The sequence below is a fragment of the Eleutherodactylus coqui genome, chromosome 3, assembly GCF_035609145.1.
Source record: "Eleutherodactylus coqui strain aEleCoq1 chromosome 3, aEleCoq1.hap1, whole genome shotgun sequence".
Lineage (NCBI taxonomy): Eukaryota > Metazoa > Chordata > Amphibia > Anura > Eleutherodactylidae > Eleutherodactylus > Eleutherodactylus coqui.
In genome coordinates, this window is record NC_089839.1 from 254,521,949 (window position 1) to 254,539,572 (window position 17,624).

A 17,624-nucleotide genomic window follows, 5' to 3' on the forward strand; every position below is an offset into this window, starting at 1 on the left:
CTTTCCACAGGTCGTGTGCTTGTACATGAATGGGCTCACCTTCGATGGGGTGTCTTTGATGAGTACAATGAGGACATTCCCTTCTATATTAGTAGACAGGGCAAGGTGGAAGCAACAAGGTAATAAAATGGAACGTTATCGTTATAAAGCATGTGAGCAGAAAAGGAAAAAATACATTAATGTGCACTAAAGCCGGCTTCACACAGACATTTTGCTTTCCACTTAGTTGTTCCATCATAGGAGCAGCAAAATGGAAAGAAACTGTTTCAGTTTTCCAGTCTATAGAAATGTTATGAGGTGGACAAAAATATGGAACCATCGTATGAAATGCATGGGATTATAATCATTAGCACTGAGCTTCCCTTTTGACACCTGCCATGGGGCGCCTGCACACAAATTCCACAACAGGATTTCCTGTCGCTGAAAGCTGCCATAGGATTTCGTTAACAAACGCAATCCTATGCAGATGGCCGCGATTTGGCCGCGCGAAATCTCTCACAGTAAACAAATTGCGGCATGCTCTATTTCTGTGCGGGGCTCACAAAGCCCCGCACAGAAACGTCACTGCCCAGACGCGGGCTCCGGTCTGCGCATGCCGGCACATCAAACAGCCGGAGCCGTGGGCGCGGATGAGTATGCGCCGCTCTCTGCAGGCGCTCGGGTCGGGTCCTGCGGCGAGAATCCTCGCCACCGGATCCAATCCGCCCGTCTGCAGGCGGCCTTGCCGAGAGCTTTTCTGCCATATTTGTGTTTACTTAACCTCTTGCCCTGCTCTGGGTGGTTTTGGGAGCCAGCTGGTAACAGCAGCTGAGTGGCTCAGACCCCTGATCAGTGGAACCTTGTTGCTCGGGCAGATGTTCACCTCTGCTCGGTGGCATCTGTGCTATATTACCTCCACTCAAGTTACACAGGATTATAAATCATATTTCAATAAGACATGTAGAGATCGATTTTAAGGCAGTGCTTTTATATATATATAACTCCAAGATTCAATGTAGTTTTAGTATGTGGGCAGCAGACTGTGTGTCTCAGTTTTCAATATATTACCCAAGTTCTTAATAATAGCATTCACCTCCCTAACAACATGAAAGAAATACCATACTATACCTGTGGGCTAAAGATTTCTGATGTCACATGACTGTAGCTCAATCAGTTCTCTATGGCCGCGTTTGCATTACGAAATCCGCAGTCAGCGTCCACACCACGGTTCTGCAGCAAACATCTTCTAGACAGATAAGGTGTTTATAATGATGTGAATTTCTTAACCTTCTGTGGAAATATTACAGCTGCAGCGCCATTAAAAGCCAGTTTTTGTTGAACAGTTTTGGTAAATGATACCCTATACGTCTATTTTCAAGCTTCCGGTTCACATCTATAGAGATCACTTGGCTGGAGACAGCATACTGTACAAAGTAGGTCACTGTTAACAGGGTCACTCTTCCATGTTCACATGAGTGAAAGCCACATCAAAAAATCTGATGCAGTTTTCAAACAAAACCGTGGCAGTAATCCACATGTGTAAGGGCTCCTTCACAGGAGCGTATGCAAATTTGCACGTGCCTGAATGCTGCGTTTTGCACATGAGCTGTGCCTTTTTGCACATGTATCGGCATATTTTACTGTACTTTTTTCATCCACAGGGCATATTCATTTGCGTGCAGCATATAAGACGCACCACTTGGCTAATTAGTTCCGGATGTGTTATTTTTTAATCTTCCAGTGGAATAATGCAGCATTTCATGCATCTCCTTGCATATTGCACTTCTATAGGGAACTTTGGTGCAGAAATGTGTAGAGAAGTACAGCATGCTGTGGTTTTGTTTTGTGCGTCTGAAATGCGTGCACAAAATACGGAAATGTGAAAAACTATTAAAAACCTTGGACATAGAGTCCAAATAAAACGCACGTCAAGGAGACAAGCCACTTCTTTTCTTCCATATAGACTACAGCGCGGATATCCATTAGAGTTAATATACTTTATGACGTAGATTTTACTTCTGATGCAATGAAAAATCCATGCAGAACCAATGCGTCAGATTCACAGCAAGACAGTAAACAACGTGCATCGCCTCATAGTTCTCTATAAGAGCACAAGGAAATAACTACTGAACCCAATGGCAAATTGCCAAGAAATCTGTACTCTATACTCACTGCGGTATGTGACCGTGCATCAGCGAGATCTCTGTTGCTACAAACTTACTAACAATTACAGGTCAGTTGGGGTGAAGTGAAAAGAATAAATAGGCAAGAAACCTCAGATAATCCCATGTAAAACACTTGTAGTAACTTCCTTGTTTTATACAAAAGTAAATAAAATGTTATCTCATAGTAAATATAACATAGATGAAGCAAAAAAAGTAATCTTGCAGATATGATACCTTTTATTGGGCAACAAAAAGAAATAAGTGTAACAGTGCAAGTCCACACCGCAAGCTGCAACCCCACAAACAGGACACAAGCTGCGACCCCACAAGCAGCAGGACACAGGTCCACACCGCAAGCTGCGACCCCACAAGCAGCAGGACACAGGTCCACACCGCAAGCTGCGACCCCACAAGCAGCAGGACACAGGTCCACACCGCAAGCTGCGACCCCACAAGCAGCAGGACACAAGCTGCGACCCCACAAACAGGACACCAGCTGCGACCCCACAAACAGGACACAAGTCACACCACAAGCTGCAACACAACCTTCCTTGCAGCCACCACACATAAAACCAGTTCACACCACAAACAGAGACAGAGTGAGCCCTGCACCGGACTGCTCACACTAGACTACAACAGGTAGTACATACAACACGGACTCCACCCAGAGCTCACATGCACACAGATGAAAGTCCACAGCAAGTCCAAGTGTCCTCATACCGGGGGGGGGGGGGGGGGGGGGTAGACAGTCAGCCACCATGCCAAAATAGGGAACTGTGTCAGGGATCCACCAACTGACACGCAGACAAGACATAAGATGTTTGGAGGCCGCACCTGACAGGGGAAGGGAAAAGGGAGTCTGCATATGATAGACAGGGACTACAGGTGTAGCAACAACACAGATACATCCAAAGACCAGCATCAACTACTGAGAGATGCTGGCTTTTATGTGCTGAAGACTAAAAGAGATTGGCTGCTGGGGAATACCATACCCAGCCAGCTCAATTAACCCTCACCTGTGGAGCTGTGCTGCTAGGAACCTTAGTACTACAGATCCCAGAAGCACACCCTGACAGGAAACTTTGTCAATAATGCCAAGGTACTAGTGGATTATAGACTCAACTGGAGTAACAAATGCCAGTCAGCTGCTGCAAAAGCTAATAAAGTCTTGGGATGCATTAAAAGAGGTATGGGGGCGAAGGATGAGAACATTATCCTCCCACTATATAAGGCACTAGTCAGGCCCCACATGTAATACTGCGCACAGTTCTGGTCACTGCTGCTCAGGAAAGATGTTACAGTACTGGAGGGGGTTCAAAGAAGGGCAACTAGACTAATACATGGAATGAAGGGACTGGAATATCCAGAGAGGCTATCGAAATTGGGATTATTTACTCTAGAAAAAAGACGGCTAAGGGGCGACCAAATAACCATGTATAAGTACATGAGGGGACAATACAAGGATCTCTCCCATGATCTGTTTATACCCAGGACTGCGACGATAACAAGAGGGCATCAGCTACGTTTAGAGGAAAGCAGGTTTTATCACCAACATAGAAAGGGGTTCTTTACTGTAAGGGTGCCTACCCACTTGCGATTTTTTTTTTTCCTTTGCGTTTTGAGTTTTTTCTGAAGAGCAATTAGGATAGAATGTGTTCTCGTCCATTTGCGTTTTTTTTTCTCGGTCCGTTGCAATTTTTAACATAGGAACTGTCAGTTGCATATGTGTCCTTATTTTTCTCTTAATGCACCCATAAATGTCAATGGAAATTAACGGAAAAGCCGTGAAAAACGCGCCAAAAATGTGTGGAAAACGCTGCGTTTTTCACGCACGAAAATCGCAAAAGCAAGTGGGTAGGCGCCCTAAGAGCAGTGAGACTGTGGAACTCTCTGCCTGAGGATGTGGTGATGGCAAAATCCATAGAGGAGTTTAAAGGGGACTTGATGTCTGGAGAGGAAGGATATTATAGGTTATAAATTTTAGGTTAAAGGGGTTGTCCCGCGAAACAAAGTTGGGGTATACACTTCTGTATGGCTATATTAATGCACTTTGTAATGTACATTGTGCATTAAATATGAGCCATACAGAAGTTATTCACTTACCTGTTCCGTTGCTGGCGTCCCCGTCTCCATGGTGCCGTCTAATCTTCAGCGTCTAATCGCCCGATTAGACGTGCTTGCGCAGTCCGGTCTTTTCCCTTCTGAATGGGGCCACTCGTGCCAGAGAGCGGCTCCTCGTAGCTCCGCCCTGTCACGTGTGCCGATTCCAGCCAATCAGGAGGCTGGAATCGGCAATGGACCGCACAGAAGACCTGCGGTCCACCGAGGGTGAAGATCCCGGCGGCCATCTTCACAAAGTAAGTAAGAAGTCACCGGAGCGCGGGGATTCGGGTAAGTACTATCCGTTTTTGTTTTTTTTTAAACCCCTGCTTCGGGTTTGTCTCACGCCGAACGGGGGGGCTATTGAAAAAAAACAAAAACGTTTCGGCGCGGGACAACCCCTTTAATTGTTAACCCGGGTATACAGGCAGGTAGGAACTATTAGGGGTTGATCCAGGGATTAGTCTGATTGCCATTAGGGAGTCGGGAAGTAATTTTTTACCCAAAAGGGCTAATTGGCTTCTGCTCTTGGGGTTTTTTGCCTTCCTCTGGATCAACAACACAGGAGGATAGACAGGCTGGATTTGATGGACATTGTCTTCATTCAGCCTTACGAACTATCTTACTATATCAGTGGGAATGGAGTTGCCTGCTTCCTGCAGAAAGTAGCTCAGTCCAGGAGCATACCAGCTCAGACAGCAGCTGAGCAGCGTGGATCCTGGGAAGCGTACCCCGCCAATCTACTTTTGATGGTCATCAATAGTTTACAACTGGACAATCCCTTTAAATGGAAACTAACTTTTCACACAACTAATGCTAATTTATATGTGTATCATCGGCCTTGTAATATACTTGCATTAAAAAAAGTGTTTTAACCCTGAAAATAAAGTTTCAAGTTTCTGCCACTAGGGGTCTCCCTTCCAAATGCCTTTGCTATTGGTAGGCATTTGGTTACGCTAGAAACACAGAGGTAGGGACACTGCTAGTTACTACATACAACAGAGGCGCTGGCATTCAAATGCTGTCTTGCAGCTGATTGGAGCAGGGCTATGCAAAGCTGCAAAGAAAGTGCAGGAGAGGAAGTCCTGGATTTACAGTCTGCAAAGACTAACTTGTTGATGATTCTTTTTTATATTTCAGATGTCCTCTAAAGTTGCGCGGACAAAATAAAGTTTTGACTGTACGAGGCTCATCGTATGAAAGAGTAGACTGTAAAATAGATCGAAAAACTGGGCTCTTCGAAGACGAATGTGCATTTTACCCTGAGGTGGAGGAAGATGTTCATGAATCTGTTATGTATGGACAAGCGCTGGAACCTGTAAGTGTTGAAACTAAGGTGCTTTATTGTCACTGATTAACCATTTCAGGACTGCTAAATGAGTATAAATGTCCTGCGGTCCTAAAGTGTGTATGGCGCGGGCTGAGGAGCCAAGATCACTCCATATCTGGTGGCTGTCAGGTGTTTCTGACAGCAATGGTAACTACCACAATCAGAGTTAGCTCTGATTGCGGCAGTTATTTGTTTAGGTGCTGTAGTCAAAGCTGAGCGCGTGTCTAAACAATCAGCAGGAGGAGGTGACCCTGTCCTGCACTTCTTGGCACCACCCGCAGTGTGATTGGATGGTGCCGATGGGCTAGCACAGCAATCTAGAGCCTGCTGAAGGCTCCCAGGGCTGTCATGCATACATGCCTATCAAGCCCTGCCTGAAGCAGGGCTTAAAAGGCAACATCAAAAATCGCTAAATAATGCAATACTAAAGTATTGCAGTATATAGCACAAGCAATGAAATGAACACAAATTTAAGTCCCATGTGGGGACTCAAACAAAGTGTAGAAAAGAAAGATGCAATAAATTTTTCAAACAGACTTTCCAATATTTCTATTAAAAAACCTAAACAATTAAAAAACCCTACATACTTGGTATCGTCGTGTATGTCTGAACTATTAAAATCTCACAATGATTATCCCACATGGTAAAGGCAAGGGAAAAGAAGCTGGAATCCCAGAATGGCAATTATTTTTATTTTTTAATCTTGGCTCTCACAAAATTTGAACAAAGGCAATCCAATAGATGTGTAAAATGTACCATCTAATAAATGGTAAAAATAAAAGCTACAGCTCACTCCACAAAAAAACGAGCCCTCACATAGCCTGATCAGCGAAAAAAATAAAAAAAAATAAAGGTTTCAGAGTATGCCGGCAGAAAACAATTTTTGTTTAAGAAAAAATGTTTTACTTAAAAAAAAAAAATAAAACATTAAAAAGCTATATGAATTTGGTATCCCTGTAATCATACTGGCCCATATATAATTTGTACTGCATTGCTAACACTGCAACCCACCAAAGTTGGCATAATTGCATTTTCTTTTTCATTTCTCCCCACTTAAAAATGTGTGAAAGTTTTTCCGTACAAACACATCTTGTCCTGCAAAAAACAAGCTCACATGAGGCAATGTGAATGGAAAAATAAAAAAGTTATAGCCCTGGGAAGGCGGTCACACAAAAAAACCAAAAATAAAAGTGATAAATCTATTGTCCTAAAGTTGTTAATGCCAGAATTAGGTAAGTATGGACATTTTTTAATGAGGCTGAGCTACAATAGCAGGAAAAAGGACGGTCTTCCTGATCCATGGTTTCCATACGAAGTTTTACACGTGTAATAGAGGTGCTACCCTATTAGTATGGTGTGAAGTTATGAGGGTGCATTTTTATGTGCTACAGCATGGCACCATCGCTCACCTGGTCCGGGGTGTGTAGTTAGTCACCTTCTGTGGGGTGTGCACCTCTATTGGCTCCCAGGCTGCAGCCCGTTGGGCTTCTGCGCACTCCCTAATACTTCCCCAGCCAATCACTTGCATTCACTGCTATATTAGGCATCCTTTCAGGATGCCTAAAAATTGGTCTTATACCGCTGTGACAAAGCCACTATTTGTGTGTTCCTGGTTCTGAACTCTGCTACTCTTGATGATCCTGACTTCTTGCAGCCAGGCTATCTGTTCCCTGGGCACCGTGCCTCTGCCATGCATGTGGGCAGCCTTCAGGACTAAGAAGGAGGATATGAGGGCAGTAGGATTGAAGTCTGATGCAGATCTGCAGCAAAATCTGCATCAATGCTGCCGAGTTTTGACATTTGACCATTTTGGTCAGGATTTCTGCTGCGGAAAGTCCTCACTACTTTCCACTATAGGTGAGCGTACCCTAAAGGATGTATGTGAATCTGACCTGACTCTAACCTTGATAATCTCCTCAGGGCAATGGAATCTCATTTTTGCACAGGTCACTTGACCAAGATGAGCTTATGTGCTTTATATACATTTAGAACATTATATACATTTAGAACCAAATACACAATTGAAGCTACACAATCCTGTTAGCTGTTGGGCACTTCTTCATGCAGTTTTTTTACATAGTCGTTTGACATCTATCCACTCATCCATCATTCTACATTTCAGGTCCATGCATTCTGCAAAGAAAACTCTCATAATAAAGAAGCACCAAATCAACAAAACAAATTATGTAACCGGAAGAGCACATGGGAAGTCATCATGAATTCTCCGGACATGAAGACAAGCACCCCACTAGCCAACACTAACATTCCTGACCCTACTTTCTCCTTGCTGCAGTTCAAGGACAGAGTGGTCACCTTGGTTCTTGATGTTTCTGGAAGTATGGGGAGTGTAAGTACTTATTCTCTTATAAAAATTGAATTCATATCCTACCCATATGATGCTGACACTGTCCTGCGGTTTTTGAAGATGGCGCTTCATAGAATAATAGAATGGTAGAGCTGGAAGGGACCTCCAGTGTGATGGGCCCAACCCCCTGCTCAGTGCAGTATCACTAAACCATCCCAGACAGAGGTCTGTCCAGCCTTTGTTTGAAGACTTCCATTCAAGGAGAACTCACCACCTCCCGTGGTAACCTGTTCCACTCATTGATCACCCTCACTGTCAGAAAGTTTTTTTCTAATATCTAATCTGTCTCCTCCCTTTCAGTTTCATCCCATTGCTTCTAGTCTTTCCTTGTACAAATGAGAATAGGGCTGATCCCTCTGCACTGTTACAGCCCTTCAGATATTTGTAGACGGCTATTAAGTCTCCTCTCAGCCTTTTTTGCAAGATAAACATTCCCAGATCCAAATGTCCTTCAGCCAAGCACCTGGAAGGGGTTCCAACATACACAGGGTCCTGTAATGATAGTGCCACCTGTTTCTGAATGGCAGACAACAAAACAATTGGAACTGCTCGTGTTTGTCAGACGATCCTCTCTACTGGTCGTCTGTTGAGGGCGTTCTGAGCCCAGTTGCCTTGTGTGGCATCACTGGTCTCAAAATCTTCTAACAATCTGATCATAACAGCCGAGTCGGCAGGCAACTCGTCGATATAAGCGTCCAACTTCTCACATTTCAATAATGCGCCTCCTCTCAAACTCTGTAAGGGTGACTACCCACTACAGTTTTTTCCCCCTGCAAAATTCGCAGCATTTTGCAAAAAAATGCTGCGAATTTCGCAGGGAGAAAAAAAACTGTAGTGGGTAGTCACCCTTAACTGCGTGAAATATCTCTGATTGCATCGTAGAGGCATCTAGTGGTCAACAAGCTCTACGCAAGCAGAAAAAGAGGTCACTACACACAGGGAGCCTCCCAGAGCCTTTCTTATAAGCCAATGTAGAAACACTTTTAGGGCTTCAGGTGGCAAGACTGTTCATCTAATCCCGCCACAACTCTAATCATCTGCATATCTGCCTGAGATGGAACTGCAGGTTGAGTTTTGCAGCAAAACAACAACTTCTTCTAGGGGCAATATTTTTTTCTGAAGATTTTCCAGATGTTTTTACCTAATTGATTACTGTACAGTTATATAACACTCATCAATAAATAATTCATATTCTGCTTGTTTTCTGCACACCACAGTTTGACCGCATTGCCCGTCTCTACCAAGCCTCTGAAGTCTATATCATGCAAATTGTTGAATCCGGATCCCATGTTGGAATTGTCACGTTCTCCGATGTAGCAACAGTTCAATCTCAACTGGTTAAAATTGTTGACACGTTTCAGCGTGAAAAACTGAAGCAGCTTCTCCCAAAAGTAGCTGGTGGTGGCACAACCATTTGTGCTGGCGTTCGCAGCGGATTTGAGGTACAGTATTCAATTTTCAAAAAGGGAACAAGAACAGGGGTTGCGCTAATGATAATGTAGTACTGTCATAGCAAATGTGCAATTAATATGTTTGTAAGTATTAGATTACATGATATGTGATCATCACTAGCAAACAGTGGAATTTAACCCTGCCTGTGGCCGAGGACTGTGCATATTTGTCTGGGTCTTCCCTGCAGATGTGTGCAGAAGCGCTGGCCGGGGCGCCCCTGCACATGCGCAATAGAGGGGTTTTTTTTTTTAAATCTCCTGCTTTCCCGCGGATTAACAAGACCTGTTCGCAAGGGACTAGCGGACCTGCTGTGTATCGGACGGCTTCCATTGACTACAATGGAAGCCATCCATGCGGGAACCGCAGCAAAATGGAGCATGCTGCAATTTGTTTTTTTCGGACCAAACGTCCACAAATCAAATCCACATGCTTTAATTCAGCTGTGGACGCCCATGTCTCCCTATGGGCAGCTTGAATTGCGCATTCAATTTTGTCCGTGGACATTGGGCCTTAAACATCTGCAAACTTAGGTGGTATTTTCTAGTCCCCAGATATTCTCTCTGAGTAGGTCAGGAGAACACAATGAGAAAGGCTTCCTTCACCGTAGTCTTTTTACTGCCATTTTATTCTAGCAACAGATTCATTGGTATTTTCAGTGGCGTTTTTAATCGCAGTTTTTTTTCCCCTAAACTTAAAAGAAGGCTATGAGAAATCGCTAAAAATACCCCCATACCAAAACATGCTGCCATTTGCAAAAAATAACATGGACTCAAATATGCACTCAAGGTTAGAGAAAACGTCTCAAAAACCAGTTGGTAGTGTCTTTCATTGTTCCTTATTACCTGCAGCTAACATCTGGATACAGGGCTTTTTGCTGCAAAAACATTGTCAAAAAATCCAGCCACGTAACCAAAAGATGCTGCACTGTTATAAAATAACTACATGACACCAACAATTTCTCCAAATTTCTTTTCATATTTTTCACCCCCAGTTTTCAAAAGCTGTAACTTTTTCTGTTGAGATAACCATAAGAGGCCGGTTTCACGCGAGCGCTAATCTCACATGAGTTTTGTGTGTTGCGAGATGCACAAAACTCGTGCGAATATGAACTCCATTCTTTTGAATGGAATCATACACAAGAATCATGCTGCAAGAAAAAAATCGTGGAATGTTCTTTTTTTTTCTGCGTTTCCTCGGACCGCATCGCCTATTGATTTTCAGTGGGACCTTAAGTACATGGCATGGCTGTCGCATGCCGTGCGATGTGCCTGCGAGTGCAATGCGAGGTTTCCCATTTAAATCAATGGTAAACACTTTGTGAAACTCCTGCAAGAGGATCAGAAATCCACAGAAGCAATGCAGGGTGTTTTCTTCCTGAAAATAGCCTCGCATCCATTGACCAGCGCAGTATCAGGCCGGGGAACTCGCCGGTGTGCAGTTAGTCTTAGGACTTGTTTTTTTGTCGAGGTGAAATTAAGAAAAAACAAACTGGCTGTAAACCACAAGAAATACTAGATATTAGTCTACAAGCCACTCTCGACATCACTGCATACATAAAGTTGCAATGTAATATATGTAATGAGTAAAGTACGTTTAACTGGGGCTGCAGGGGAATTTTGCTGTCTCTGCTGTGGTCACCAACACACTCGGATATCCGTAAATATTCAGCATTTCTCCCTGATTTAGGTAAATAAAGGATATGATGGCAGCACCTACGGTACAGAAATAGTGTTGCTAACTGATGGGGAGGACTCTGGCATCAGTAGTTGCCATGAAGAAGTAAGGACCAGTGGTGCCATCATTCATACCATTGCTTTAGGAGACAAAGCAGATCCCGGACTGGAGCAATTAGCTAATATAACAGGTATCATGCAATGACTTTTTGTGTTGTTTTCTATCAGATAGCATTGGGTTGGTTACTAGAGCAATTACCTTTTAGCTGTAAGGCTTCGCTCCTGTGCGGACGACAAATTCTGGTAGACATCTGCATGATATTTACTCTAGAGGAATAGGTGTTGTCAGCGGCTCACCGAATAAGTCCACTCTGTGGTGAAGTAATCATCAGAGGTGCTTGCTCCGTAGTACAGGGCTTTAGACTCCTCAGCCCTCTATATTCAGACCAAGATACATATAGGGCTGCAGCACTCAGGAACTGAATCCGGCATCAGGTGTAGTAAGTAAAATTGTAGGACTTTATTCTCCCTCCATAAAATGCAGGCAACCTTTCAACCAGTAAGACACCGGGCTTTGTCAAGCAAAGATTTGCTTTTCATGGTTGGCAGTTTTTGAAATCCTGGCCCTAGCTAGACTAACACCAATAACCAGGCTTCATTGGAAGCTGCTCAGATTATCCCATTTTCCCATTCTGATGTGGATTCACACTGAAAATGATCCACAAAAAACTCTAACTCGATTTTACGCTGTTCTGTCTAATTTCCATACAGTGTAGCTCCAATCGTGAAAGGGCTGGTGTCTCTTATGAACTGGCCTTACAGTGTATACAGAATATGTCAGATAGCAGGCGGTAGATAAGTGAAGATTTACTAATGTTGGACCTTTGTTTTACAAACACTGCGCACCGTATTACGCCCACATTTTTTATGCCTGTTATAACGAGTGCTTAAACCCATTGACTTGCGTTGGGGTATTCAGAATATGCATAATTCACGCACATATTTCCATGATCAAAAATAATGGCAGCGTGTCCTTTTTAGCCCAATAACTCAATGTGACTGTGTAAATATGAAGTGAATACGCACGATACTTGTGTATTCACACATTAAAATAATAGGACCTTCTTGTGATTTTTTTTTTAAATTTCTTTTGCATGCATGCATGAAAACGCAATGTATACATGCGGTAAAAAAAATAAATGCAAGATTCAGGGAATATGCACAGCTTTAGGGTTCAGTCACACGGGAGTTTTTAAGCGCGTATATATGTGCGTAAAAACGTTCGTACTGCGTTCGAAAAAAAAAAAATCGCACCAACAAAAGATAGAATATATGGGTGGCAATGGACATGGTCATGCGCGTAAAAACGCCCGTGTGACTGAGCCCTTAGTTCGTGAAAACGCAGACCAAAAGTAAATACACCTGTGTGGATGAGGCCTAACTATAGAGGGGCAGAGCTATAAAATATTCTCTGATCTACGTGATTGTCCCGTGTGTTTATAATCATTATTATTTCCAACTTGTTATTAAAATGCATTTTCTACATAGTTTCACAGTTCATTACACTTTCCCATGCATCTGCAATGCTGTTTTACTGTAGGTTATCTGGTTTTTTAATACCATTTTTAATAATATGATACCTAAATAAGTAAATGTGATCTGTCCACAGGGGGCTTAAGACTTTCTGTAACTGATAAAGTGGATACAAATGGTTTGATCGACTCCTTCAGCAGGATCATATCTGGCAATGGAGATACTATACAGCAATCCGTTCAGGTATGCAAAACGCCAATATGATATTTGGCGTAACAATAGGGGATGCGGACCCAGGAGCCTTAGGGGGCTCATAAGGCCTCTCTTCTCCATATAGGGAGCCCAGTACTATGAATAAAGCATTATAGTTGGGGCCCCTGTTACAGGTTTTGCATTGAGGCCCACAAGCTTCAAGTTACGCCTCTGTGTTGTCTCATTATATAGAGACTACCAGGAAACAGATGACTTTGCTAGAGAACGTAGCCATTGGCTGCTCATTTCCTCTACAGCGGCCACCACAGGGGAAATGTAAGATTAAATGCAGCCATTGAAATACTATATGGACATATATATTGGTTCTCCCAGATTAAAAGCTGATACTTGTAAAGTAAAGCAGAGTCTTCTTCCCCATGACCTTTCATATATTATAATGGGGAATATGGAAAGGGATATTGAGACTGTGTGAGGGCCTGTTTTTTGTGGGACGATCTGCAGTTTTTATTGGTACTATTGTAGGGTACATGCAACTTTTTGATCTGTTTTTTAAGGGTTAGATGATCAAAAAGCAGTCTTTTTTTTCCTTGCATTCACTGTGCAGGATAAAAAATGTATTAATTTTATAATATGCGTTATTATTAGAGATGAGCGAGCATTGTCCTTAGCGAGTACCTGCCCGATCGGAAGAAAAGATTCGGGTGCCAGTGGGTACTCTCTCCACATATGACAGAGGCACTCTCCTTGTCGGGCTTTGGTGGCTCAGCTGTTGACTCTGGATCACTAGGCTGCAGCAATCAGCTTCAGTCATTCACAGTGGGTACCTGCTGTGTCAGTCTTGGAACCCACTGCTGCTGACCAAGCAGCTGATTAGTGTGTGGCCCAGTGAGGAGGACACCTCTCTTCTGTGTCCCAAGATCATGTTGGAGTGCAAGACAACGTGCAGCAGAAGCCGGTACCCTGTTGTCTTCCCTACTCCCGACCTCCTAGCTACACCCCTGGTGAGATTTGACGGCCCCTTTAAATACATCACACAGGCTGATTCTGGGAAAATATGACTTTAATCAAGAAAACCTCACCACATGACCAGCATTCGCCAGCAAAATGTCATGCAATATTCGGTGTTGGAGTGGAGCTTCTTCAGCACATCAGAGGAAATGATTCCATAGGCCAAACCTCTATCTATACGGAAGATGTGAAGGTCTAATTTAATCATCATCTTTGTATCCTCATTCAAACATAGGACATCCATCAATAAGTTGTAATAAATTATTTGTAAATCAACCTATAAGAAATGGATCTTTGCAGGAAGTGATTGCCCCAAATGTTGTCTTCTGCTGGACCTTAGGGGTCTATTGTTTCAGAGACTGGGTGCACTGGAGGATTGTCTGATGGGCCAGTATGACTCTACTACTAATGCAGAAGAATGATAGCTCTAGGTCTGGGCTGTAATTACAAAAAATATAGGCACTTAGATGACGAGCAAATTGTACAGCGTTCCCTCACAATTTAATGTGTATTTTATATTTCCTTTCCATTACAGATTGAAAGTACTGCAACAACAATCCCACCAAATCAATGTCTGACTGGCAAAGTGACCATCGATAATACTGTGGGCAATGACACTTTCTTTCTAGTTACATGGACCAGTGCGATTCCAGGCATTGTACTAAGAGATCCAAAAGGGAAAGAATACAAGGATGGACAATTTGTCAGTGACGCAACCTCAAAATCAGCTCGTCTCACAATCCCCGGCACGGCAGAGGTAACCACATACTGTGCTTAATCAACTCTCTTACTTCATATACTTTTACATGAATATGATTCATTCCGTGCACATATCCTGTTTCTTCAGCGTTATAATACTGTATATTAGCCCTTAGGCCTACCAGCAGGAATGTAGTTCCCCCCCCCCCAAAAAGTGATAGGGCTCTAGGGCAGAGCTAGCAGAATGCGTGCTGTTCCCTACTTAGCCAACAAAATATGCCTGTAATAAGTTAATACAATATTGCACATATACACCTATAATTGAGGAGGGCAATGGCAAACCACCTCCCAAAAACAGTCTGCCTAGAAAACGTCACAATGTGACGTCACCCTACGACTCAGTCACGACTCAGTGCTTGCACCAAGGGACTTTACCTTTTACATATACCTACAGTACCCACATTTACTACTCTATATTCACCCACTACTTCTAGGCCTATATAAGAATATTCAATAGCATAGACATATGCAGCCTATATAATTTAGTGGTGCACTGGGAGAACAGGGGGGATGGTTGTATGCAGACAATCTCCCACTTTTTTGTCACACTATGCAGAGTCAAGCTTAACCCTTTCCAATCCAATTTGTATCCTTGTTTTCCTAGAAGGCTTACTCTTTTACTGCCGTTATACAACGGCGCTATATGTTGGCTAAAGCCAGTACTGCATGAGGTGACACATTGGATAGGCTCCGACAGCAGAGAGGCTGGCAATATACAGTAAGAGAACCCCGATGGACATCTTCCAACATCAGAGCTGTACAACCTTAAATCATAATGTCTTTAGACGTCATACAGTGGATTGGAAAGGGTTATTGTTTAGATACGGTGCCAGAACCAAGCTCATTGCAGAAATACAGCCCCAGAAAAAAACTTGGCACTTAAATACAACAATAGAACCAAGCAAACTACATAGATAAGGTACCAGAACCAAGCAAACTACATAGACACAACAACAAAACAAGCTCAGTGAACAAATATGGTTCAAAGAACCAAGTTCTGTACATAATTGAAGTATCAGAATCGATCTTGGTACATACATACCATACCAGAACAAACCAAACTATAGATATGGTACCAGAAAGAAATTTAGTACATAAATACGTGATTTTGCCAGAGAATGCTCAGTACATATTTACAGGACCAGAAGCAAATTCAGTAGATACATACTATATGGTGCTAGGCCCAAGCTCAGTATGGACTAACAAATGAATGATCCAAAGCAGTCCATGGCAGAATTAACAATAAAATCTAGTGACTTAAGTCTTCTGTGATTGGAGTTGTTCTTTCCCTTTTTTCTATCGAGTCCCAACCACCATGACAACTTTTCTCAGTCATGATTTTGTAGAGTCTGTCTTTACCCCATACTTCATTGGTTCCAACATAGGAGGGTCAGCAGGAACAACGAGGCACCTGATGGGAAAGAAGTACTATTGTTATAACACAACAGGCTTAGATAGAGCGGCTCAGCTCTGTCCCCATGCAGAAATAATTCCCCCATTATTTCCAGCACAAAATAGTGCCTCCTTTGTGTCTCACATTAATACCCCCCTTGTGCCCGCTCAGAGTGATAGTAAGCTGCACTGTGCTCCAAAATTAATGAGCCACACCATGCACTAGAATAGTCTAGTTTAAAAGCCACATTGTGCCCTCTGAGTAATGAGCCAAACTGTCCCTCAGAATAGTAAATGAGCCACAGTGTGCCCCATGAGTAATTAATAAGCCCACTGGAGCTCTTGAATATTTAACAAGCTGCACTGTCCCCCAGAATAATAAATAAGCTGCACTGCCCCCTATAATAAAAAACATAATCTCATTCACCTCCCTCATGCTACCTTGGTGGCTTTCATCCACAGTCATCCCTCTTTTACCTGGGATTCTGTGGAATGACGCAGGTAGTGCAATGACACAATCATGCCCCCTGCATCACAGAGAAGATGGCAGAGCAGGGAGCCGAGTGAGGCTCTCTTACTGTCACAGTCTATTCTATTAAAGATGTGGAAACAATTAACTTAAAAGGGTTTACTACTAATGACCTATCCTCAGGATAGGAGATCAATAGTTGATTGGCAGGATCTGCCACTTGGGATCCCCACCAATCATCCTCCCGACCTGCTGTGATTGCAGCCAAGCCACACATTCGCATTGTTGCCAGAGCCGTAAGTCTAATAGAAAGGCTTCATTCTCATAGAAATTAATTGGAGCGATGCCTTTTATTACACTTTTGGCTCTGACCACAATGTAGATGTCTGGCCTAGTGGGCCGGAAGATCAGCTGATCAGTGTGAATATCAAGCAGCAACCAGCAGCAACCCCTGTCGAACAAGTATTGATGACCTATCCCGAAGATAGATTATAATGTTATAATAATTATCAGTAGTAAATACCCAGAAATACCCTTTAAGAGAAAGTGGACTGGATCAGGATCCTGGCTCTTCCCAGTTCTGTAAATTGGCAGCTATATTAACAACTGGTTTGAGAAAGGAAGAACCAGCTGAATATAAAGACTGACTGCCAGCCACAGGCGTAACCATAGGGGATGTAGTTGCACCTAGGCCCAGGAGCCTTAGGGGGCCCATCAGGCCTCTCTTCTCCATATAGTACGCCTAGTACTATGAGTAAAGCATTATAGTTGGGGGCCCTGTAACAGGTTTTGCATTGGGGCCCAGGAGCTTCAAGTTATACCTCTGCTGCCAGCTAGTCATCCAGAGTACAGTGGGCTTCTTTGAAGAGCGCCTTGTCATGCCCTAGCTGCCAAAAAAGAAATTATAAAAGTGCCAGGACATAGCCCTGTCTCTATTACACCCCTACAAACCATACCAAAGAAATATAAAAAGAAAAGTTAATACATTAAAATGAGAAACCATTTTGTATCCTTTTTCTACAAATAATGATAAATGGCCAGTGCCTGAGGCGGCAATACTACAGGAAGTCATTCGAATATATTTCCTGTTATGTGTTGAGGACAGTATTCTCACAGAAACTGTGTGGATTTTTCTATTTCTTTTTTCACATATATTAGTTTCTATTCAAGATAGTTAGGATATATT

The 17,624-nt window shown here is 43.0% G+C and overlaps 1 protein-coding gene across 3 annotated transcripts in view; it reads left to right on the top strand.

The window, feature by feature from the left end:
• LOC136621663 (calcium-activated chloride channel regulator 1-like) overlaps positions 1-17,624 on the top strand; it is a 39,641-nt gene that overhangs the window by 6,620 nt on the left and 15,397 nt on the right. For all 3 annotated transcript variants that reach the window (XM_066597314.1, XM_066597313.1, XM_066597315.1), the window contains exons 5-11: positions 11-119; positions 5,385-5,562; positions 7,697-7,921; positions 9,157-9,381; positions 11,078-11,255; positions 12,734-12,840; positions 14,354-14,575. In XM_066597314.1, coding sequence (XP_066453411.1) covers positions 11-119; positions 5,385-5,562; positions 7,697-7,921; positions 9,157-9,381; positions 11,078-11,255; positions 12,734-12,840; positions 14,354-14,575 — 1,244 coding nt within the window. The remainder of the gene's footprint in view (positions 1-10; positions 120-5,384; positions 5,563-7,696; positions 7,922-9,156; positions 9,382-11,077; positions 11,256-12,733; positions 12,841-14,353; positions 14,576-17,624) is intronic.